We start from the raw sequence: 25167 nt of genomic DNA, 5'->3' as shown, positions 1-25167 counted from the left end.
ATATTGATTTTGTATCAGGCACGTGTGGTTTATGGAATGGCATTAAAAACTGCTCCAACTGAAACTACTTGACAGACGGCACATCCAACAGTGCAAGACCAAGACTGCGCAGCACTTGCTTACTGCAGCCTTTCCAAATTAGATTGAAAAGCACACTAACGGTATGAACGGCATACCAGTATAAACAATGTGATGGTTATTATTGTTCAATTAAGTGGTTCACGGTATCTTTAACGGTATACCGTAATACCGTTACATCCCTATTCCTTTGGCCCAGAAAAAGAATCTGATCCATTTGCTTTGATACTATTTCTGTGTAGCCCGACTCCTGGCTTCATGGATGATATCCAGATTGTCCCGAGACAACTACAGATGTGGAAGCATTACCTGCTCAGGGACAAAGCTGATAGGGCTAGTTTCCCAGGGAGGGGGCGGATCAACCCTCCCCCTAACCCCTTGCTGTACCAGGAGAGGGTACGGTCCGAGAGGGAGGGGAACCAGAGGTTGGTCCGACAATTGCAGCAGATCTGAGACCCACAGCCTGGCTGGCCACTGGGGAGCTATCAGCATGAGAAGCAGCTGGGGTGCTTCCTTTATCTTGCCCAGGACTTTTGTGGAGAGGAGGGGTCTTGGGGTGGGGGCGGAGGGACACGCGTAGGCCCACATTCATTTCCATTGAATCTGCGGCGCATCCCCCATGGAGCCCTGGCCTCGGCCACCCCAGGAGGCAAACAGCTGGCACGTCCGGTTGCTCTCTGTCACAAACAGGTCTATGCTGGGGTGACTGCACCCGCTAGAAATTTCTGCAAGAACCTTCTTGTTCAACAGTCACTCAGAGTTGTCCGGGCCCAGCCGGCTGAGCCTGTCTGCCTCTAGATTCGACTCTCCTAGAAGGTGTGCTGCCGAAATCCAGATGTCCTGCACAAATGGCTATTGCCAGCTTGCACAGGGAATCTGGTGCCCCCTTGCTTGTTGAGGTAATACATGCAGGTAGAGTGGCCTGTCTGAATGCACACCACTCTGCCCTTGATGATGGGAAGGTATGCCCTGAGCGCGAGCCAGATAGCCAACATTTTCAGCCAGTTGATATGGTTCTGCTGGTCCTCCCTGGACCAGAGACCAGGCACAGCATGCCTGCTCAGGGTGGCCCCCTCATCCCTGGACGGAGGAGTCTGTTGTAATGGTGCTGTCCGCCAGTGAAGGTCTGAAGGGTCTGCCCTCTCAGAGGTTGGACTTCTGCCTCCATCACTCTAGATCTTCGTGCAGGGGCCTAAATACCTTCAACTCTCTCTTCCTAAATATCTTCCTTCCCGAGCCCTACGCTCATCGGTCTCCAACTCCCTCAGGGTCAGCCGCTTCTCGAAGCAACGAGCTGGGGTAGATCTCTCTCTGCGGCAGGGGCCTCCCTCTGGAACTGCCTCCCTGAAACCTGAGGAGAACCATCTCCGGTTCCGGAAGCACCTCAAAACCTTCCTCTTCACTTCTGCTTTCTCTCTCCCTCTCCCCTGCTAAATTCTTCACCTAAACTGCACCGATTCTGCAACTGGGCCACTCTCACCGACCTCGGTCCTGGGCCCAGTCACTCTTCACTTTCACTGCCTCCCTGGCAACCCCTGCACTGCGGGACTGTCTCTGTATCCCTACAGCCCCCCCCCCCCCCCAGCACTTGTCTGCACTTACCTTGCACTTGCCACCAGCTGGCCCTATTTATTTATTATTTTATTTCTATTCTACTTATTTGTACTGCACTCTCCCCCCCATCCCCCTTGCACTTTTTCCCTTCCCCCTACCCCTGCACTTGCGCGGTCTGAATGACACCTGGCCTAGTAGGATCGTTGTCTGTCTTCCCCTTGTTCCCCCCTCCCTGCCTCGTCGCGCCTTGAAACACTTGTGTATAGGCGCGTTACAAATGCCATATCATATCATACCATATCAGGTGTGCAGGTATGGAGATCGCTGTCGCCTGATCTCCTGATTCCTGATCCCAGGATGCCGAAAAAGTTAGCTGCAGCCTCCTCATCCATAGCCTGGTGTAAGACAGGCCGCCATTGCACCCAGTAGGTGCTGGTACCACCATGCCGTGGTTACCGCCCTGATGAGTGTGACCCACAGCGGCCTTGATAGTAGCCACCCTTTGCCTCGTGGGGATGACCATTTGCCTCTGCTTGTCCCACTGAAGACCCAAGAATACCAGTGTTTGCCTTAGTTGGAGGTGCGACTTCTGGAAGTTGATTGAGAACCCCAGCTCCTTCAGTGTGGTTATGAGACTGGCAGCTGAATACCCAATTTCCTCTGGAGACCCTGCTCAGACTAAGGTACCGGTATACATGATGGCCCTCTCACTGGAGCAGAGCCACAACTGCATTCATGAGCCTTGTGAAGACCCTGGGAGGGGGGGCAGCGGGGGGAGTTCAGGCCGAATGGTAGTATCTTGTATTGGAAATGCAGACACAAGACCCGAAACCTGTGGAAGGGTCGATGTGCCTGCACTATGGGGACAAGTTAATATGCGACCTTCAGATCCAGGGAGCACGTCCAGTCTCCCTCCACACAGCATCTCTGCCATTAGAGCTGGAGTCACCATTTTGCATTTCTGTAGAGGCAGGTAAAGGTTTAATATGGAAAGATCTAGGACCACTCACAGGCCAGCCTGGTTCTTTTTCAGAATAGCAAAGCTTTGGGAATAAAAGCCCAACCCCTGATGGGATTTGGGACCTGCTCTACCGCCTCGCTCGCACTAAGGGAGCGGAACTCCGTTAGGATTAATGGTGTCCCCATTTGAAGAAGGGGAGGGAGGGTGAGGAGGAGATGCGAGAGGAAGCCGGAAGCCCTGTGAGATTACAGTGATCACCCATGAGTCCACAAACAGTGCCCTCCAAGCCTGACTGTGGAGAACCAACCAGCCCCCAACTGGGGTGCTGTGGATCTGAAAACGTCCCGTCATTGCTCGTTTGGTTCTGAGGCTGGCGCCAAGGAGGGGGACTGAAAGAAACCTTTATGGCAAGACTTCTGGTGCTTCCACCTCTGCTGGCTGGTGGACCAGTCATGCTGCCTGGCCCCACGGCCTTTGGAAGCCCCGGAACCCGCCAAAGGTGCGACCCTTGTCCAACCGAGACTGGCCTTGGCCAGTTTTTAGATGCCGGTTTGGTAAAAATAGCCAGTGATTTGGCTGTCTGGGAGCTGCTTTTCTAGCCCCTCATCTACAGTGGGGTGGAACAAATTGCCTCCCTCGAAAAGGAGATCTAGGATTCTCTCTGGGACGTCAGGGTTGAACCTGGTTGCCCTCAGCCAGGCCGTCCTTCTCAGGACTGTGGCCAAACAGACTTCTCTACTTGCCGTATCAATGTGGGCGACGGCAGCCTCCATGTCTTGCTCCTCTAACTTGGCCTCTGCCAGGGCAACCATGAAGGATTCTTGCTTGTGGGTAGGGAAATCCGGGAGGAAGTCGGCAATCTTCCTCCACAGCCTTTGGTTTGCCGCAGCCAATATGACGTTGGTGTTGGCCTGTCTAAGATGGAGACCCGCGTTGGAATCAACTTTTTATTTTACTGTAGGCCTTCAGAACCTTCTTCTCCCTGCCTAGGAGTGCAGATGTGTACATGCTTGCTGATGACCTCTGCGGTTTGGCGCACATAGACGATGACGGATGACAGTGGCTGAGGGCGACATTGGCTGAGGGTGAACCGATCAGAACAGAGAGTCGCCCTTCACTTACCTAAACTTTGCATCCAGTCTTTTGTTTGTTGGCTGTGTGGAGTGAAGTTTCAACCACCCTTTCTTAGCCAGGTCCTCCGCATATTTTTGCAGTGGAATCCCAGACCTGGACTTTGCCCTGATGGGGAGGACATCAGCCAAAACCATAGTCACTGGCTGTTCCTTTTGTGGCTATGGGATGCCGAGGTACTCCAGCAATTCTGTCGTGGAATGCCTTTGTCAACAAAAGGTGTGTCCTGCTTGTCGTCGTCTGTGTCCTGCTGATCCCGTGTCTATGGGCGCCATTGTAACGCTCCCCTTGTTTCCGCGGGGGCGCTGATCCGTCAGGAGGGCTACTTCTGCTGAAGCGTCTAGAAATCCCTGCTACCATGGTTCCCCTAGCAGAGGAAGGTGTACCTGCAATGAGAGGGTTCCTGATCAGTTCAAGCCACTGTTGTAACCTTGGGCTCGCCTCCCTTGTGCCCTTGTACGTGACTTTATTGCTCGGAATACTTCTTCTTACCTTCTTTATAGTAAAGGCGAGCTCTCCATCCTGCTTAATTCAGCAGGGGCGCTGTTTGTCCAGTTACGTCACTGGAGCTTCGTGCGGTGTAAGGTGCCCAGACCTGCTGTGACTCGTCTCAGGTATTAGTTTTTTATCTTGTAAAGTCTTTCTTGTATTGTCTTTCTCACTTCCATGTTCCTCTCACGTGTTGGGTTTTATGAGTGTTCTCTGCCAGTCTTTATTGTACTAATGTTTTTCTCCTTTCCTTTGATAGTTGTTGCTGCAGCACTGACATGTATGACTGCGGTTGCTGTGGTACCAACACGTGTGACAACTGTTGCTGCGGTTCCAACACGTGAGAAGCACTTGGTGGGATCGAGACTTCAATACGTGGTAAGTATAGCTTTTCGTTACGAGCAATAGCGAGTATTTTCCATGTTCACTGAACTTGTCTTTTGTCTTTCAGGCACCAGGCGCGGAGCCGCGTTCCGGACCGGATCGCAGATGAGCAAGGATGCAGACAGTTAAGCGCGTGCAAAATGGAGCGGCCGCTGTATCGGGCGACACTGGTAAGTTGATCTGGATTGTGAAGATGTTGCGGTCGTTGCAGCGGGCGTTCCTGATCAAGGTAAGCTGGTCCGGGTTGGTGAAGAGATGATGGTCATTGCAGCGGGCGTTCCTAATCAAGGTAAACTGGTCCGGAGTTGCTGGATCTTGGATGCTGAGCGGCAGTGAACGCGTGCTGCTGCTTTGAAGCAGAACAACACGAAGCACGAATTGCTGGAAGGGTGTGGCTTATATAGACAGCCCCGCCCAAGGATGCAGCCACACCCTGAACGCTGGACAGCATGAAGGAGTTTATGCAGCTCTCTACCTGCCATGTTGGATCACCAAGAGTGTAGTGCTGAAACACCTGAGCATTTCTTATGAGCCTGGCACGGTCCAGGTGGGCCCTTTTTCATTCCTGAATGGGGCTTATACCCTGGCCATATTCCTGATGTCGTGCCATGACCCCTAGTGTTGTCTTGGGGCAATACTGAGTCGTGACAGCCATTGGGTGAACTGCTATAGACTCATGCATAGCAGTTGTGAGGGTGCTGCTGGTGTAAGCGGAGCTGCTGCTACCTCAGCCACTGGTGTCACGGGCTGTGGCAGTGGGGTGGGTGGAACCGCCTGCTGAGGAAGCCTGGGCAGTACCATTTCTTGTACGATGCCCTAAAGGATGTTACCCATCTGCGGGGATTGGATAAGTGTTACGATTGCATCGAAAAAACACTCCTCGCAGGCTGGCTGGGAACGCTCCTAGACCGGAGCCTGCAGTGGGGATATGAACTGCTGCCTGCCCGTGGTATATACAAGAACAAAGTTTCAGTGTAGCATGCTTGTCCCATGATGGTTGGGTAAGATGTGCACCAAGTGACCTGAGGGACAGGCACCCATTCTGACCTGGCAGTGGTTCCACGCCATTGGGGTTCTTCAGATTTCTTTAAAATGTCTGGCACAGTCCTTCATTGCAAATGTTGGGAAAAGGGGATGATCATCCCAAGCCCCCCGGTACTTTCGAATGAGGCCGAGGCCTGGAAGTGTGCAGTAGAGGGGGGAGTTGACAGGGGCTATAGTGGAGGGAGGTTGGTGTATGTTTTTGCTCCGCTGAACCAAACGCCATCTTAGATAGTAGCAGCCATATTGAAATTGAGGCCTAGGTTCTGCACTGCAGCCAGAGTTGCGCCTCAAGCCTTACACATATGGAAATGTGTATGGATGCGAGAATAGGGAATAGACTGTAGCATGGGCACCGGTGAGAAAGACCAGAGCTACAGAGATTTATAGACCAACCCACCCACCATTGTCTTATGTTTCAAGCATTCGTATTCCAGAAGGAATGCGCCCCTGCAAGGCCACAAGAGGGTTGAGAGCTCTCTGCAAAAGTGATCCCACGAGAAGGAGGGCACAAGCCTCTGACCTTCCACATCTTAGCTCCAAGTAATAGGACACAGATGCCCCATCCCAAGGCCCACATCATTCCAAGGTATCAGTCAGTCCCAGACCACAAAACTATTAAACCACCAATAGGTGAGAAAATATCTGAAAACAGGGACCAGTTGGCTTCATCATAGGTCACATGATTTGTGCTGCGACGTGCCGGAGGGGTAAAACAACATAGCCAAAACGAGGGTGGGGAGCTTTTGTCTGGAATTGAGTTAATGTGTGCAATGCAATGACAGTGAAGTATCCTCTTAGCGCTTGTATGCAGTACCAGGTGCACATCATGTTAGAGATAGAGCCTGTATTGCTTTTCTTTAAATAATCACCAATTCTTTATAGCTTAATGCCTGGTGACGCAAAAGGAGGAGCCCACATGGAAGAAGATGGACAGAAGGGGGTGGGACCATTGACCTGGCATCCCTCATGAAGCAGGTAGCATATGTGTAGGGTCTCAACCAACCAGCCATTTGGCTTTGTAGATTATGTCATTTACGTCACTGACGACGCTGTGTGCCTTCATAAAGTGTTGTTCTTACTGATTTTGCCAGAACGTTCCGTGTCAGCAGAGTACTTTGCTGGTTCATCTTTATTTTTGTGGAAATAAATCTTGTACTCCTTGGAAATAAACCCTGTTCTCCTTCCAAGAGGTGTGCTGGGCCTTTTTCACTAGTAGGTTGAATTTTTTCTGGTGTGAGCGTTGAGGGGTTTCTCTACACAATCCTTCTATGTCACAGACCTCCTTTGTAGTAGTCCTCCTTTATACTAGTCTAACTGCCTCAGGCACAGTTGCCCTTTCTCTGGCTCTCCCTCTGTATTAATTCAGCTACATTTCTTCTTTTCCCCGTCCATATGACCCTCTTTGTGACTCACTTGCGCTCTCTCTTTGTCTCCTTAATACTTGCCATTTTCCTTTGTCATTTAACTTTATCACAGCCTATTGTCACAGTCCATCACAGTTGCAATCCTTCATTACTGTCCTTCTCTCTGATCACAATCCTCATCCCTTGTCAAAGCCCATCATAGTCCTTTTCTCTCACAGTCCATCAGTCAATCTTTGTCATCAAATTTATTTTACTTTTCTAGTTCCATAGGCCTTCATTACCGCCTTTACCGTTGTCACAGTGCTTCTCCCTCGTAACAGTCCTTCTCCTTCCTCCTAGTCTGCCTGTCAGTCTTACCTCTCTGGACAGACCTCTTTATTGCCTCCATGAAGCTCTTCTTCTTGTCCCCTCCATATGCTCCCTATGACTCTCTGTCTCTCTCGCTTTCTTGCTCTCTCTTTCTCTCCACATTACTTTCTTGTATATTAAAGGTTATTACACTGTAACAATGCAATATCAACATAGAAACAAACTAAAAGTAGAATGGGTAATCACTATCTATGAAGAAGACAACCATATTACAATTCGACCAATAAACCTTGTATATTCCATAAAACAGAGGTCTGTGAGTAATTGATATTTGGCAAAGATGTAGAAGCAATGTTTTAGTTTTACTTTTATCAACTAATAAAATGATCTGGGGAATTCCATCTCAGGAAAGGTGACCTGCCAACCAGGACTCTTTTCAGAAACTCCATGCCAGAAGCATAGTGTACAACTGTGTCCTGCTGGATCATTACCCTTATCAGCAACACATACTCTCCAGTGGCACAGAGCAGGGTTCAGGAGTCCCAGGTGCCCTACAGCTGCACTGACAGCCAAGTGCCTACAGCACATGGGCTGCATTTAAGATATGCACCCCTGTACCATAAACTACATAACTATTGAGTATTGAGTTGTTATCCTGGTGGCAGGTTAAACTGTCAATAAAAGGCATACCAGAGTCTGAGGTATAGTGGCCAGCATCTCTCAATTGTGATGGCCACTTCAAATTGATATTCCACACGTGTAAGCCCGGTGAGTCCACTTCAGCTGTTATGTATATTCCTCCTAGCCCGGCTGTCTCTGCTGCTTCCAGCAAGAATTGAGCACTGGGGATGGCCTCACTTAGATTCTTTGAGGGCAGGTAACACTTTCTCCGGTGAGACAGCCACTTCACATGAAGCCGTCCTGAGAACAGAAATCAAAGGGTGCACCGTTTACAAAATGACTAGCCTCACACCAGGGTGCTACATATCAAATGGGCCTTTGATGGCATTTACAAGATGAGGGGTGGGGTTAGTGTACACATAGGGATTTCAGACCAGCAGGAGGAAATTTTAACATCTTGCTTTCTCCCTTTACCTCTTTTCCTTCTCGTCTCTTCCACTTCAATTAACTCGAAGAACTGTTGGTGTGATGTCACAAGGAAAAGACCGATTATTAGAAGAGCAGAGATTGGACCTTTAAAGGCGGCTTGCTTTTGAAAACAGTTGTCTGCTGCCTAGCCCGATTTTCCCCCTGCCTTTTCCTGCTCCTCCAGTGTGTGGTGTTGAGGTTGATTATTGCAACCATGATTTACCATTGCGGCACAATTTTGTAAGCTACAGCTGCATTTCCCCTCGTCATATACATATGCCTATGCTTTTATTGATGTGCTTTGCTTAACGCCGGTGCAGTAACCTCTGCCATAATAGGTGACGGTGGAATCAGGTTCTCATTTTGTGATTTATTTCTGTGATCTAGTACAATACGTCTAACTACATCTAGAGTCCCCCTCTTTCCGCCTTTTTGCCATTGTATTTCTGTATGCTCAGGTTTCTGATGTTTAGAGAACTGTTTGGGTGTTTTATACAGTTTCCCTGGGTTTTGAAATTGTTCAGTCTGTATTTACGCAATACATGAAATTTCAAGTGTGAAATCTGCCATAAATAAGTTTAGTCTGCTGGTTAAAAACATACACTGGAAAATCACTCTGTCCTCAGACTTAAACAAAGCTCACAATTGGTATTCATTGCTCCTGCACAGGAATGTGGGTCAGCGTGGCCCCAGTGGTTTTGGGATTGTGGAAGCTAGTGCAGGAGTCCTGAAAGTTGCATAAAAAGTGCCATTTTGAAGGAAAACACTGTTTAACCATAAAAAGGAGCCCTAAATTAAGTCCCCCTAGGTTTGTCAGTACCTTGTATTCATAGACTATTCAGTGTGGTGGGCCATTTAAAAAACGTCTGAGAGCAAGCTGGTGCAGCTCCAGAGCAAAGAGAGAGGGAGAGTCCAGCTGCAAGATGTAAGACAGCAAGCAGCCCAAATAGCTGTGTGGGTTGAAAAGAAGACAAACTTTGTTTAAAAAGAAACTCTTGAGTTAATTTAAGTAATGCACGTATAATGCGTTCCTAAGTAAAGAAAGGAAAAAAGGTTTGGCTATGTTGATTTAAAAAAAGATAACCTCACTGTTCATTTTGCGTTGTAAAATAGACATTGCACTGTAAGGAACACAAAAAAAAATCACATACTTTTTGGTATCTCTGCTATGTATATAGAGGCTAACCATGATACTATGCTTTAGTGTAATCTTGTGCAGTTTTGTACAAACGTATCACTAAAGGTTGTGCTGATTTCTATTCCAGTGTCATTTTTCCACCCCCTTTGATTTGCCTGGAATGTGCATTCTGACCAAAGGTCCTGCCATTCTGTAGTTGCTTCCCCATTGCTTGCCAGGGTAATTTCTTCAAGAACTCAGATAAGGAATAACCGGCAACAGATATATTTCCCCACCACTAAGTTGCATAGGTCCACTATCATCATTAACCCCAAACTCTCGGCCAGCAGTTGTACTTGTGCTTTGCAGCAGCATTTGAGTCAGGGTTTATAAAGTGTTGTGTTGTCCCCCTTTAGGGGACGCTATTGTGCATATATGGAATACATTATTCACCGTAATCTTATTTCTGGTGCTTGTATCTACATATGCTCTGCATAATCCGACATCTAGCGGAAGTCACAGAGTTTTACAAGATTTGTTTTCGAAACTCGAGAACAGACGTCGACAGGGCGTAATTAGTAATATCCCTAGTGTGACGTGTACTGTACACATGGTCCTTCACGCATCGAAGTCCCTCAGATTGTTTGTTTCTGAAATGAGGTTGCATGAAGTATAGCGGTGAGTACAGATGTTGTAAATCAGAAACAGTGATAACCCAGAAAACATGTAAGCGCCTTCTACTCCAGTATTAGAGGAAGGGTGGGCGCATGTGAATCTAAGCAGATACAAGCATTAGAAATACGATTATGGTGAGTAATGTATCCCTCTGGAGCTTGTGGATCTGCTTACATCACATGGTCTGCATAGATCAACAAGCAGCATCTGGAGAAGGAGGTGGGAAGTTAGAAGGTACAGCAGCAAATATGTTTTAGAACCACTTGTCCCACCTATAAATCTGCTTTATAATGTGTGTCAATGCAGTAATGTTGTGTGAACAGATTTTAAAATGTTTTGGATTTGTAGAGCGTACTACAGCCCACGGGCATCGAGGCGCTATAAGGAGACGTAAGAGGGCTTAATTCAGGGTTACAGGAATGCGGGCCATAAGAGTAATACTTATACAGATTGTTATGTTCGATACTCAACGTATGGATGGAACTCCATGTAGACGCTTTGCAATGAAAGCTAAGGTAGCCCCTGTACCTCTGGTAGTGTGCCCTTGGGGTAAAAGGTAGAACCTTTTTGGATACGGAATAGCAGAGTTGCATGCATTTGCCTATCCATCTGGAAATGGCGCCCTTTGATATGTGATCGCCTTCTCTACCAGGCGCTATGGCAACAAAGAGTTGGTCTGATTTCCTTAGGGGTTTGTTTTGTTCACATAGTACAAGACCGCTCTCTCCGTACATCAAGCGTATGGAGGCTTCTTTCTGCTGAGTTTGATGGATTCTGAAAGAAGGTGGGAAGTTCTATGGATTGGTTTACATGGAACTTTGAAATTAACAGGTGAAAACCTAGAATGTGTTCGGAGGACAACCTTATCCTTGTGCATGATGAAAAAGGGGTCTTCTACAGACAAAGCCTGTAGCTCACCGACTCGTTTTATGGCGGCGATAGCTACCAGGAATGTAGTTTTACAGGCAAGATGCTTTAGGCTGGCCCCATGAGCTTGGAGAGCACAACATTGAAATTGGGGAGTATAGCCTCTTTACCCCTTCCGCAAACGCCTTAATGACAGGGACTTTCCACCAGGACACCTTGTTCTGTGAAGTGGTGTAACCTGATGGGGCCGCCAGATGTACCTTTAAAGAATTCAATACTAGGCCGGAGTCTAGTATGCGAAGCATGTAGTGTAGATTGTGATGTGCACCATATCAAATCCTTTCCACTTAGTAAAATAACAGCGCCTGGTGTTGGGTTTCCATGCCTCTTTTAGGATATCCATACACCTTTGTGGAAGGTTCCAGTGGCCAAACTCAATGACTTCAGGAGCCAAGCTGCCAAGTTCATTGATTTGTGGGAGTGGGTGGAGGGATGCCCCTTTGTGTTGGGTCAACATGTTGTACGGGCACGGGAGCTTGATAGGGTCACACATCGCCAGCTTGAGCAGATGTGGAAACCAAGGCTCTCACACCCACATAGGAGCAACCAGGATCAGGGTTACTTGTTCCTGGTGCATCTTGTGCACTATCCTTTTCAGGAGAGGTGTCGGGGGGGGGGGGGGGGCGTAAGCAAATTTCCCTGACCAGTTCATCCACAGGATGTTCCCGCTTGGACTCTGGCTGGGGAAACCTGGATGCGAAGTCTGGGCATTGAGCGTTTAGCTTTGTGGCGAACAAGTCTAGTGGGGGTGACCCCATAGTGAGAATATTCCGTCTAGGATCTCTGTCCATTTGCCACTCGTGTACGTCTGGTAGAGGTTGTCTGCCAGAGAACTGAGTTCCCCTGGAACATGTTGGGATGTTAGAAACATGTTCCGCTTGAGTACCCACCTCCATATTTTCGGGACTAGTTTGGACAGACAGAGTGTGCGCCTCTCTGCTTGTTCATATAGAACAAGGCCGTGGTGCTGTCTGTGAGGACCTGAACTGTCTGACTCTGGAGATGTTGCTGAAACCCCTGAAGAGCTTTGAGGACTGGCAAGAGCTCCAGGAAGTTGATATGCCTTTGGACAGTAACGAGTGTCCACTGTCTGTGAGCTGTGTGGAAGAGGTAGTGTGCCCCCTAACTGGCGAGTGAGGCGTCTGTAGTTAGGATTGCTTGGGCTGGTGAAGCGCAAAAACATTTTCCTTTTAACAGGTTGTCCTTGGACCACCAGCAGAGAACATGAACAAGGGTTAGCGAAACAACCACTAGATCGTCCCACTGTCCGCTTGCCAAAGACCACTGTTTTCACTAACCATTCCTGCATTGGATGCATGAGCAGGTGCGTGAGGAACTAAATAAATGCAAGAGGCCATCATCCCTAGCAAGCGCATTGCTTTGCGCACCGTTATCTGGCGACCGACCTTGTATTGAGGTACCTGCAGCAGCATATTTCGTACTCTCTCACTTGAGGGGAATGCCAGCTCCTCTCTGGAGTTTAGGATAGCCCCCAGAAATTGTTTTGTTTGGCTGGGGAGTAGACTTGATTTTTTCTCATTGATGAAGAAAGTCAGATTGAAGAGAAGGTCAAAATTCTTTTGCGTATTTAACCAGCAAATTTGAGGAGATTCCCCAGTGATCAGCCAGTCGTCCAGATAAGGGTATACTGGGATGGACATTACTGCTGAGGTGATGCCGAAGGGCAGTACTTTGAACTGGTAGTGTACTCCCGCCATCTCGAGACACATGTATTTTCTGAGCGCAGGGTGCATTGAAATATTTTGTTTGCAGGTGCAGATCTAGTACTGGACGCATGGTAAGGTCTTTCTTTGCTAAGTGTGTTGAAAAGATACCCTTGTTTACCTGGTTCGCCGGGACGATTTCTACTGTGTGCTTTTTGAGCAGCGACTTCATTTCCTCCAGCATTATGGCTGTTTCTTCTGCTGTTAGTTTCTTTTGTCTTGGAGGGCGGTAAGGTGGTTTCTGAAGCAACTCGATGCAGTACCCGCCTGCCACAGTGGACAACACCCATTTGTCTGATGTTATTCCCGCCCATGCGTCAGTGAATTGAGTAATTCGGCCTCCTACTGGAGTGGCATGGGAGGGGACCTGAAACAACATGCTATTGTTTGGGAGGGGCTGAGCCTGTCCCAGGTGAGGCTCTAACTCTTTTATTCCCCTTTGAAAGCTGGACGAGGAACCCTGGCCTTGAGACTGGTTCCAGGACAAGGACTGTCCTCCCCGAGAGTAGCCTGAGGAACGTTGACCGCTCTGGCCCTGACTGAAATCTCTTTGATTTGGGGAACCCAGCAGGGAAAAAGGTCTGCTAGTCAGCTGCCCAAAATGAGTGTCATACTCATACTTGGCACTCTTTAGGGAGTCCTCTACGGCCTTACTGAATAGGACGTTTGGTTCTACTGGCATGTTCCTTCAGTTGGGTTGCTTGGGTCTCTAGCTTAAACCCTGACTGCCTAAGCCAGGCATGCCGCTTAATGAGCGTCCATTCGGCTATGATGCGTCCTGCGTTGTCTGCCATATCAAGGTTGTTTTTCAGGATGCAGCTTGAGATTTGTTTGCCTTCTGAAACAGTTAAGTAGTTCGGCTTTTAATGGTTCTGATACAGCCTGTAGTTGTTCCAGCTCGTCCCATTTGTGGCAGCCGTAACTAGCTAACAGGGTTGTATTGTTGGCAATTCTTGTCTGGTACGCTGCAGAGGAAGCTACCTTTCTTCCAAATGTGTACATCTTTTTACTCTCCTTGCCTGGCAGGGCATCTGCCGATGCCAGGGGAGTACCTGCCCTCTTTCTGGTGGTGGTAGCTACCAGAGAATCTGGTTTGAGCTGGCCTCTAATGTACAGGGGGTCAGTGGGTGCGGGCCTGAACAGCTTTTTCTATTATTGGTTCTATTAATGGTTCTGGTACAGCCTGTAGTTGTTCCAGCTCGCCCCATTTGTGGCAGCCATAACTAGCTAACAGGGTTGTATTGTTAGCAATTCTTGTCTGGTACGCTGCAGAGGAAGCTACCTTTCTTCCAAACGTGTACATCTTTTTACTCTCCTTGTCTGGCAGGGCTTCTGCCGATGCCAGGGGAGTACCTGCCCTCTTTCTGGTGGTGGTAGCTACCAGAGAATCTGGTTTGAGCTGGCCTCTAATGTACAGGGGGTCAGTGGGTGCGGGCCTGAACAGCTTTTTCTATTATTGGGTTGATCAGCCTTGTAAGCTTAGGTGTTATGAGGGATGGTTGAATAAGCCTCTGGACTGACTGCAGGAGAGATATGAATTGTGTGGCTTCCTTCTTGTCCCCCAGGATTATTGACTTGTGTCTCCTCAGTGTCAATGTTGAAATGTTGCACTGCCTTCAGAATTCGTTATACTGTAGTTGGTTGTTAACTGGCGAGTCTGCAATCGGCTGGTCCTGATGGTCTGGTGACTGTACTATATAAATGTCAATATCGTAGTACTGGTCTTGGTCCTGGCTATAGAGATCCCCCTCAGACCCTGCTTGGTCATCGTAATTTGAGCGTTGAGATGGGTGTTGGTATTGAGTGATGTTTTGAGATGCCAAGGCTGGAATGCCTAGAGCAGAGGTTGGCTTTGTTGATGCCCCTGGCTTTGAGGCATCTCCGAGTACTGTTAATTGCTCTGGCGTCTGTCCATGACATTCTCCCTAAAATGTTGTTAAATTGCTCTGGAGTAAAACGCCATTCTGGTGGGAAGCCCGAGATGACAGGGCCCTGGGATGGGGTGACAGAGGGATGGGCTTTGAGGGAATGCTATCTTTATGGCGCATCCATCTATGTGAAACTCTAATACTTGACAGTCTCAAGATGCTGGTAACTGTACCTCTACACCAAACTCTAATCTCCAAATCCAAGCCTTACTGCTCAACCTACCCTACCCAGAGTGAGTTTGGTTAGACAAGTAGGAAAACTCCTTCCTAATCCACTCGGTTGACCTCTGAAGCCCACAACAATTTGTAATCTGAATATCTCTCCTAACAGTGGATAAGCAAAGAAATCCAATTATGTGTTTTAAAATTCCTCTTAGTCACCCTTTTGTTCAGAGTTCCCTTGGGTGAACAACTACGTACTTCCAAAACGTCCCTCTAGGAGGAAAATCTGCGTTTGCCACGCGAGCACCACTAAAAACGGGCAATCTGTTAAATCTCACATGGCCTTCAAGGTGGCAGGAGGGTTACATAATGGCAGGTTGGAGAAAATAAATGAATGGTAAAGGGATAATTGCAATGTAAAGATGTACTTGGAGGGCTTTCATCTCAAACCTCTCGAGTTGCGGTTTGAGGCTGGCTCACTTGTTAGAAACAGTAAGATCATGTAAATGAAATTAATTATAGCTATGGAGGGGTAGCCAGAAGCAAAGTATGAGGTCAAGTTAGGCAACCAAAACATAAAATATCTTCTGGACCATTATTATGTGAATAATCTCAAATAGATAGGGTGGTAAAAACTATACCTTAGACACATGTCTCTTCTAACTGTCAAAGTTTAGATATAAACAAAAGTAGCACTCATAGTACTGAATGGAATGATATGTGAGTATTAGACTTGCATAACACCATGAACTCCTAATTGTATAATTATGTATAGAGTACCAACACAAGCAATAAAACAAGACAACAACATTTTTACATCACCCTAAAGTGTATACAAAGTATTCAAATGAGTAATAGGGTTTTTTGGTCAATCATACATCTGCTGATCCTAAAGTGAGTTTGGTTTCAATCCCCTATTGAAATTGGTGGTGTAAATAGCAATTTCTTATTCAGGAGATGAAGTGTAGATCAACTGTGGCACTAGTTCAAAACGTTGTATCATTCTGAAGTAGAGATGTAAATAAATTAACTAACAGTGTTTGGGTCACACACTACAACAAATTAAGATAATTTGTATTCAAGTAGGATATTGAATTTGCATTCTACTTGCCTCAATCACCCAGAACAAAGTGCAATCAGTTCATTAAGAGACAATCCACAGTTAATCATAAAAATAGCAGATAAAGGTGGGGCTATTGTGCTACTGAAAAAGGCAGACTATGTTAAACAATATATGTGACAACTGAATGATGCTAGAAGCTACGCCCCCCCTAGAGGAAGATCCTAATGAACTCAAATCCAGGACTGATTTACGTGTTCACGAAGTGGAAAACGAATGGCTTTCAAAACAAGAAGCTGACTTTCCAACGCAACATTCGTCAAGAAATGCGTTTTAAAATCAATATTTCACAGAAAATTCATTAAAATCTTCAGAACCGTTCATATAAACCAATTGTTTCAGGAATTGGTTCTATTTTAGAACCTCTATTCAAATATACTGATTTTTTGAAACACCACATTCCTAAGATGAGGTCTAATGTAAAAGATACAAAACATAACACAGTTGAGGGAATCCACTTTGTCACAACCAATGTTTTAAGAACCTGTGACATTGAGTCCCACTACATGCAAGCAACCTGCAAGATGATGCTCTAGAAACCAGTGACTTATACCAAGAGAACTGCTATATGCCAATAGAGACTGGAGCAGCCAAACACTGGAATTCATGATAGAACTACAAACAACCGAGAACACATTTTTTTTTAAAGAGGCTTTTGGGTCTTCCAACCTCTGCAGCCAATTTTGAAGTCCATGTCGAGGGGGGCACAGGGTACTTTGAAAATGAATGGCGCCTGGCCACACTTTTCCATTGGTTGCGAATCTGAGCGAGCCCTAAGGTGCTGCTTACTCAATTTATAATCAAGGAACTTCTGACTAGGGAACATGCAATGAAGATGCCCTGGCTGCATTACATCAAATTGAGCCTTTCAAAGCTGAATGCACAAATACTTTTTGTACCTGGCACTTTGTTGACTGATGCCCAAAAAACTGTTACAGGGATAATTTTATGAGAATTGCCAAAGAACAGCGGGAATCGAGTGAATTGACAATTTCAACAGCAGGCATGCAATTGTTAGCAGTGTTGATTCGCTAAACTATATCTTACACTCATCCAAAAGAAATCAGATCGCTGGCTGATTACTAAGGCACGCTTTGATGGCCTTAGGCTGAGAGTCAACACTGCTAACAAGGCAAGGTTTTTTCCTCCGATACTAGTTGCCCATTGTGTTGTGCAGGCAAGGAAGACTTTTTACACTATGCCTTCTTTTGCTCTGCATATTCCCAAATTCGAAAACAGACCATCTTACTAGTCCTAAGACAACATTCGTTTTTACAATGTCGTCATGCTCTTTGCTATCTCTTGATGGCCAAATCATGTTACACTGCTTGGGCACTATTGTCCTTTCTTAAAGGGGTGAATAAAGTGGTGAGGAAAGCAGCGGTTGAGTAAAAGTCTTGATGTTTTATTTGTGTGCTGCAACTTTTATTCTATGATATTTTGCAAAATGGTATTCATGTAGGTATGCTTTTATTTAGGGGATTTTATCTGATCAAGTGGCTACATGAATTAAGGGAATGTGGAATTAATGTTAGACTATCATTTGTGGTTTTGATTGATAAAACACCTTGTAGTTTAAATGTGCTATTTTTGTCATATCAAGGATGTATTTTACTCTTTTTTAATGAGGGCACATGAACTCTTGAGTATGTACCTCAGTTATTTGTCATATTGATTTTTAGATGAAGTAAGCATCTGCTTTTATTAGATTGATCAGGACATTTTGCTTTTCTGTAATGTTACATTTGTGAAAATGTATATTTTTATATTGATCTTTGTTGGCTTTCAACCAAATAAAGTGTTTTGATTGATTGGAATTCATTATGTGGTTTCTTACATCTGAGAGCACGCTATATAACCAAACCAATAATGGATAGTACGTTGAAAGGTTTGAAGAGACTCATCTTTACAACTTGGATAACCCTTATTTTCACAAGGTATTCTTGTGGAAACGTTGCATTGATGACTTTTTTTTATCATTTAGCATGGCACTACATCTAGAGCCGAAGACTATCAGATGGCTAAACACCAGGAATCCAGCACCTAGATTTACTAGCCATCTAGATTTGCATTTAGTGGTATTCCTCGATATCAAAATTTGAACTAGTATACTTTAGGTGATCACCTATGAAAAACCCACTTAAAAGAAATCCCTTTTGAACTCTCACAGTTTTCATCCACCATCCCTTGGACATATTTTACTCTGTGGACAGTTTCTAGGAATAAAAAGCAGCAGTAGTGACCAATAGGACTTTCATGCAACATGTCTCATGAATGCACTTTAAAAAGAAAACTATCCAAAGAGTGCTGCAAACAGTTACAGACACCTCTCTTAGCAGATTCTGCCTGTACCTCTGAAGTCTATAAAACAGTTTGTGCATAAGAGTTATTCTCAAACACTGCAAAATCTAAGACGACAGACCATCTAAACTTAAAAACCACAGTTCACTTTTAAACAAAGTGCAAATTTGCAAGACAACTTGGTACACACAGATCCATAAAAGAAAAACATTAAGGGCCTCATTACACGGTAGGCGGTGGACCAAGGTGCTATTAGCACCTTGGTCCATGCCGGTAAATTACCGGCACCGCCTTGGCGGAAAGGGGAATTACCGCCCTACTCCAAGGTTGGTGGGGCGGTAATTCCCCCTTCCACCATTGCCCTTCCCCATTCCCATTTTTGCCCCATAGCGCATAATGGGAATGGGGAAGGTGCTAATTACGGTACCGCAAATTTGCGGTGCCGTAATTAGCACCAAGGTCCCTTTGCGGGTTGGGTTTTAACGCCTGCAAAAAGCCTGCAAAAAGCCGACCTCGTAGTACGGCGGTAAGGGTTAACGGTCACCGTTACCATTAACGGTGACCGTTAACCCTTACCGCCGTCCGTGTAATGAGGCCCTAAGTCAACAACATTAACTCAAACTTGGGTTATGCCACCCCTCACGGATTACGCTCCATGTGGCCAATGTGTATACTGCAATCTAACACCACCACTAAGGAAGTAGACTTTATGCTGAAATCCACATGGAAATTAGGTTAATCTGACAAATTGTAACACTAAACGGGTCATTTACATTATTACATGCCCTTCTGGGTAAAATACATTGGCAGGATGATGAGGAAAAAAAATAACACACTGCTAAACACATGAGCTGAATTCGCAATCAAGTCCTTACGGCCTGTAGGTAGAACACTTCAAGAATTATGGACTGGATGAAACTGATTTCACATGGACAATCCTTTCCACCATCAAAGGAGATAAAATAACGTAACTAATGTTGTAAAAGTAAGACCAATGCTTGATCTTTAAGACAAAAACATATAACTAAATGAAGATGTTCTTTTCTTAGAACGCCCATCAAATTACTGACACTGCCCTTTGATCAGCCTTATCAAAAACACCAAGACATTCTTTGTTGAAACACTAATCCGTTGACATAGTATCTATATGTTAGAAGGTATTGTACTATCAGACCGAAAAAAGATCCGACCGTACAATACGACCGAAAAATGCTACCACCAAAGGTTCAAACAGCAAAAGTTCGAACCTTTGGTGGTAGCATTGCAGGCAGGCAAGTAAAAAAAAAAAAAAATAAAAAAAAAAAAATAAAAAATGTGTGGTATAGTGAGCGGGGTGTTGCGGGGGAAACCCCTGCGGACCCCATAGTATGCAAGTGTGTTCGCATGAGAAAGGTGCAAACTTTTGATAGTTCGCACCATTCTCATGCAAACCTTCCGGCTGCAGCAAAATCAGACGCGGTTGGATCACTTAGAAGCTATATATTGCATTATTATTCATGTTTTAACCATAGAAATGCATATATGTTCTAACATTGACACTCATTATTGTCATGTACTACATAATAGCGTTTGTTGCAGTACGAATGAATGTTATGTATACCACGCGCTGCTGCCATTAGCATGGTCTCCAGATGCTCACATTCCTCTGTAAGAAAAGTGGGTAGGGCTATGTACAGAAGGGTAGCTTCCAGTGTCCGAGTTGTTTGCCTTCTGCAGATATTGGGTTTGTAGTAGGATTAGAGAGGGGTGTGTGGTTTGCATGTTTTGGTGGGTTGTTTCACAAGCCCTCTGAGTGTGTGTAGTATGTGAGAGGTGTGAGGGTGTGAAAAATGGAATGGGTTACTTAGTTTGTTTCGGGTGATCTATGAATGTTCCATTTGCATGGTTTGTTCAGGTGTGCGTCTAGAATAAACCTAAACTAAATCAGTACAATTCTAGTTTGGCTAAATTCAAAAGAAGCGGTAAATAAATCAGTACAATTCTCATGGGTTAATTTTAAAAGCGGTGGGCACCAAATTAGTACAGCAACACACCAAGTTCGGCATTCTTGCAACATTGTATGAGTGGCTCAAAACACTAATTAAAGATCAGGCAAGGACGGAATTTCTCCTCTCTGTCATTATCATAGGAAAGCGATTCATTACATTTAATGTCGTTGCCTGTTCTTTTTAACCATATGAATGATCATCCTTAGAGATTACATTTGCTTCACTTGTCAAGGAAGAAAAACTGAAAGGAGGCAGCCCTTGTTCTTCAATACTATACTCCTCTCTACTGTTTATTAATACTGAATCCCACTATACACTCAGCAATGTTGCTTTTGTTTTTTAATTTAACAATTTTTTGATCGGGTCCATACTTACTGATGAAGTGACCGTTTCAATAATGCACTTTACAAGTTGATTACTTCAAAAATTCCCGAATAGGACTGAGGCGGGTAGGATGTAAATTCAATATCCTACCCGAGTAGAAAATCTTAATTGGTTGTAACGTGTGAACCAAACACTCTTAGTGCAATCATTTATTTCCATCTTCTCTACATTATAATGATACAAAGTTCTGAAACAGTGCCACAGTTAATCTACACTTCATCTTCTGAATAGGAAATAACTATTTACAACATTAATTTCAATTTGGATTGCCCTGATGAAAATGCCGTATAGGGAATCCAAACATGTCAGTCCTTGTATGTTTTTTAGTATTTTATAGGGAACTTCATTAATTGTCAGATATATTAGTGACTCATGTTAATAATTTATATACACTTTGGAGTTTCTTTAGGTGATGTATTTTCTTGTTTTATTACTGTATACGTAATCGTTTGGATTTGCATGTTCACATTATGTGTAATTATCGTATGGTACAAGTGGCTATTCGTAGGTAATTCTAATAATCACACAACCTTACATTCAGATGAGTGCTTCTTTCATTTGTCTAAACATTGATCGACTTTTTAGAAGAGATATATGCATCTATTACCTGGGTACGATATAATTATACCCAAGCATATCTATTTGAAATTATTCCTATATCATTGGCCCAGAGTTTTTTTTGTACTTTGCACATGCCAAGAGTGTCAAGAAAACGACGTCATCAGGCATGAATTCCCTCGATGTGCATTGACCAGTTGTTGCAAACATTCTCAGACCTACTGTGCCTAATCATTCTGATTCAGTTAATTACCTGACGGGGAGTGTTGTCCCTATGCCGAGTGTTGGTTCGGACACGAGGGTCATCATCTTGTACAATTTCACCATTGGCTAAAATGCGCACCATCTTTTCTGGGGAAATGAGTTTCCTCAAATCTGCACAAAAAAGAAAAGACATCAACAAACAAACGTCAAGGTGGCACAGACTTCTCTGGGAAATGTTTACAAGGGCTACTCCAATGATCACAGAATATTTAATCCTGAAAAGCACTGTGTAATGGGATCCAGAAACATGCCAACAGTTCCTGAAATGCTTTAGAACGTCTGTGCCTAGAATATTGCTTGCAGAGTTACCGCTAGAGGCCCAATTACGGCAAATGTGCATGTTGCAAATTCAATTGAGCACAGCATGAACACTAGGGTAAAACTTGCCAAATTTCAAACACCTTACGCTTTCGATGCATTTTTGCACCGGTCAGTATTTCTCCTAATGCTGAAAGGGCACAGCATTAGCACAAATGCAAACATTCCATTGGTGCTAACATATTGAAGGAATGCGTTTAGACAAGGGCAATTTCTGCTGAAATGCAAATACTGTGGCAAATTACACTTGCAGCTGTGCAAACATCCTGTAGTGATGCTCCAAATCGTCAAATGTCAACATAACGAAATCACTAGGCACCCATTTCATCATTTGTTTGGTAAAATGTTTCATCTTTAAGGTAATTGTCAGCCCATTAACTCACCAGACAACAGGGAGTAAAGGCAAGTATGGAATATTTTAAGTGTGTGAATGCAGTTCTCATGTAAAAACATGGACCCAGAGTTCTGTCATTTGGACCCATGTAAAAATATAATTATTATGCAAGGACACAATCTTAAGCAAGTATTAGAATTTACGAAAAATATAAACAGCCAAATGATGCGACGTAATAGTTATGATTTACATGATAACTGTAAATGATGAAAAATTGTAGTACAGCAAATCACTCTTACATTTAAATCATATATAAACTTTAAATGGGAGGACGTCACAAAACGGAGCTCATTAATTTCCCAAAAATCGTTCACTATACGTGCCCTTGTCTATTATCCTCACCCGAAACAATAAATCCCAACCACAAATAGGGCTCGACCTTCCTGTAAATCCTGTCCCTTAATTCCTCTCCTGTCCCCATTTACTTATTTATAAGGGCTTATTGACAAAAATGTCAACACAACGGGATAACGAGAATGAGGGGTAAAAGAGCATGACTCAAGGCCAATACAACAAAGATGTTTTCAGGAGAGGTTAAGAGACGGAAAGTAAAGGATGGAGTTTCAGGTGTTTTTTTATTTTTTTTATTGGGAAATAGTAGCACAAGAAAGATCAATTCCAAAGAAGAAGTGCAAGAAGTTGAAAAGAATGAATCCGAGAAGAGGCACAAGGAGGTTGAGGGACAGAAAAAACTGAAGCAGAATATAAGTCTCTAGAAGGAGAGTTTAAGGAAATCAAAGAGCACAAATATGGGGCATCCAAGGCATGAATGCATTTGAAGACCAAAACACAAGGGGGCTCCTGGAGTCCCTCTGCCGGACATTAGTCCTGGTTACAAGAGACTTACCCAGATTCTTTAGCTCACCATCTTTCACAGAGAAGAAATATCTAAAACATGCGAGTCTTTGTCCTGCCCTAGGGCAGTCCAGCACCAAAATACTAAGCAATTCTCCTCTGAACAAGAGTACAAACAGCAAACCCAGACACGTGTTTCGGTCTGGATGGGCCTCATCAGTATGGTGGAGTTGTGCCTCTCTAAGAATAGTGATCTAGGGGTCCATGTCTGGATTCCCACTTAGGGTGAGACCCAAAGGTACTTAAATATGCAAAAAACAAGGGGGGGGGTCCTGGGAGTCCAGACACAAGAACTGAAACTCGAGACGCCGTTTGAGTGGAAGCCATTGAGGCCGATCCAGAAAGGGGAAATACTAGCAGACCAGTGAAGACAAAACAAAATTCAAACTGAGGAATAAAGAATAGGACACAGTGGAAAAAGAGCATAGTTACGTAAGCCAAAGTATAGGGAACAGCAATAACTAAGATGTGATAAAACTACTTTTGAAGGTTAGAAGGAGCCTATTATTCCTCAAGTTAAATACATGAAACTGACAGGAATGAAGAATAGAAGCAATTTAGAGGCTGTAGGGAGAGAGAAGAATCAAAGTTTGCAAGCCTTAGGGGGAACCAATAAATATGAAGGAGGAAAGAATATGAGTAAGGGGGATGAACAGATGGTGTAGTTGGGGGCAAACACTATTTCTGTCTTCTTAGGGTTGAGACAGGAACCTAGAGGCAGAAAGAAAAGAAGAAAACTGGTGATGGATATCGCTGTTAAAAGAAGGAAGAGAGGAACATTTGAGTGTCGTCAGCGTAAAAATGAACTTGGAAACCAAAATCAACTCCAGGAACAAAGGCGAGATGTGAAAAGTGAAAAGGAGATGACCAAGCACAGAACCCTGAGGAACACCATTAGAAGGAGGGAAAGACTGAGAAATAGAACCTTTCCATGAGACAGAGAAAGAGCTGTTAGAAAGATAAGGGTAAAACGAACATATGCAAGAGCTAAAAAAAAAACTTAAAAAAACAAGCGAGGCAAGAGTGGAAAGAAGAACAGAGTGATCAACTGTGTTGAAAGCAGCACTAAGATCAAGTTAGACATGGATAGAAGAAAGTGTCTGGTGGTGTGCGTGAAGAATAGAGCTAGAAACAGAAAGATGTGCAGTGCCCGTGGGATAACCAGATTGATAAGGAGGGTGAAGATTATAAGTAGTGAGAAAGATAGTAAGTTGAGAGTACGCATGATACGCAACAACATTTGAAAGAAAGAAAAGGAAGTAAAGAGATAGGACGGATATTAGAGGGATCAACCGGGTTAAGAGAGAATTATTTTTAAAGAAGGGGAACAGTGGCGACTTTGAAAGGAGAATGATAATTACCAGAAATTAGAGAAAGCTAAAAATGGAATGAATGAAGGAAGAATAGATGTAACAATAGGTGCAGAAAAGGGATCAGAGCGAGCAGCAATAGGATGTGAACGAGAAATGGCCATAGCAATACCATCCTCATCAATCAATAAAAGGAAAATGAAGGATGGTCGTGCCAAGGACGATAGAGAGATTGGATGAAGGGAAGAGAGGACAGAGACTGTTGAAACAGGTAAGGAAGATCTAATTTGATCAATTGTAGAACGAAAGAAAATAGCAAGATAGTTACAAGAAAGAGGAGACAGTGAGGAAGGATCAGACAAGGGAGGAGCAAGAAGTTTATTTAATGTAGAATGCAGGGGTCTAGGTGTGGAGCTTTGAGTTTGAATCAATGACTGGAAATGATTTGCTTTTTCTTGTTTCAGAAGTGAAGTTAGCAACAGTTCTACATGTGTGCCAGCCACGTTCTGCACTACGAATCAGAATCCTCAATAGTTGAGCATAGTCACTACCTTTTCCTGCCTCGATCAGCCCCCTTCTGACCTAACCACCTCATCCATGCCTATTCTTTTAATTTTCATTCTCAAAAATGAACATTGACCATTCAACCGGACAGGGTCTTTGTCTTTCTATCAGTGTTGTATATTTTGGATAGAACTAAAGGACTTTATGTTATTCCTTAGACTGAATCATAACCGTT

At 44.5% G+C, this 25167-nt stretch overlaps 1 protein-coding gene across 1 annotated transcript in view; it reads right to left on the bottom strand.

Moving 5' to 3' along the window:
• Nucleotides 1-25167, bottom strand: part of FAM241B (family with sequence similarity 241 member B) — a 136370-nt gene that overhangs the window by 29544 nt on the left and 81659 nt on the right. The window contains exon 3 of the mRNA XM_069610699.1: nt 21541-21662. Coding sequence (XP_069466800.1) covers nt 21541-21633 — 93 coding nt within the window. The 5' untranslated portion in view covers nt 21634-21662. The remainder of the gene's footprint in view (nt 1-21540; nt 21663-25167) is intronic.

The sequence above is a fragment of the Ambystoma mexicanum genome, chromosome 8 (genome assembly GCF_040938575.1).
Source record: "Ambystoma mexicanum isolate Mex_15411 chromosome 8, UKY_AmexF1_1, whole genome shotgun sequence".
NCBI classification, from domain to species: domain Eukaryota; kingdom Metazoa; phylum Chordata; class Amphibia; order Caudata; family Ambystomatidae; genus Ambystoma; species Ambystoma mexicanum.
Note: the sequence above shows the minus strand (reverse complement) of the source record. Positions and strands in the feature narration are given on the sequence as shown.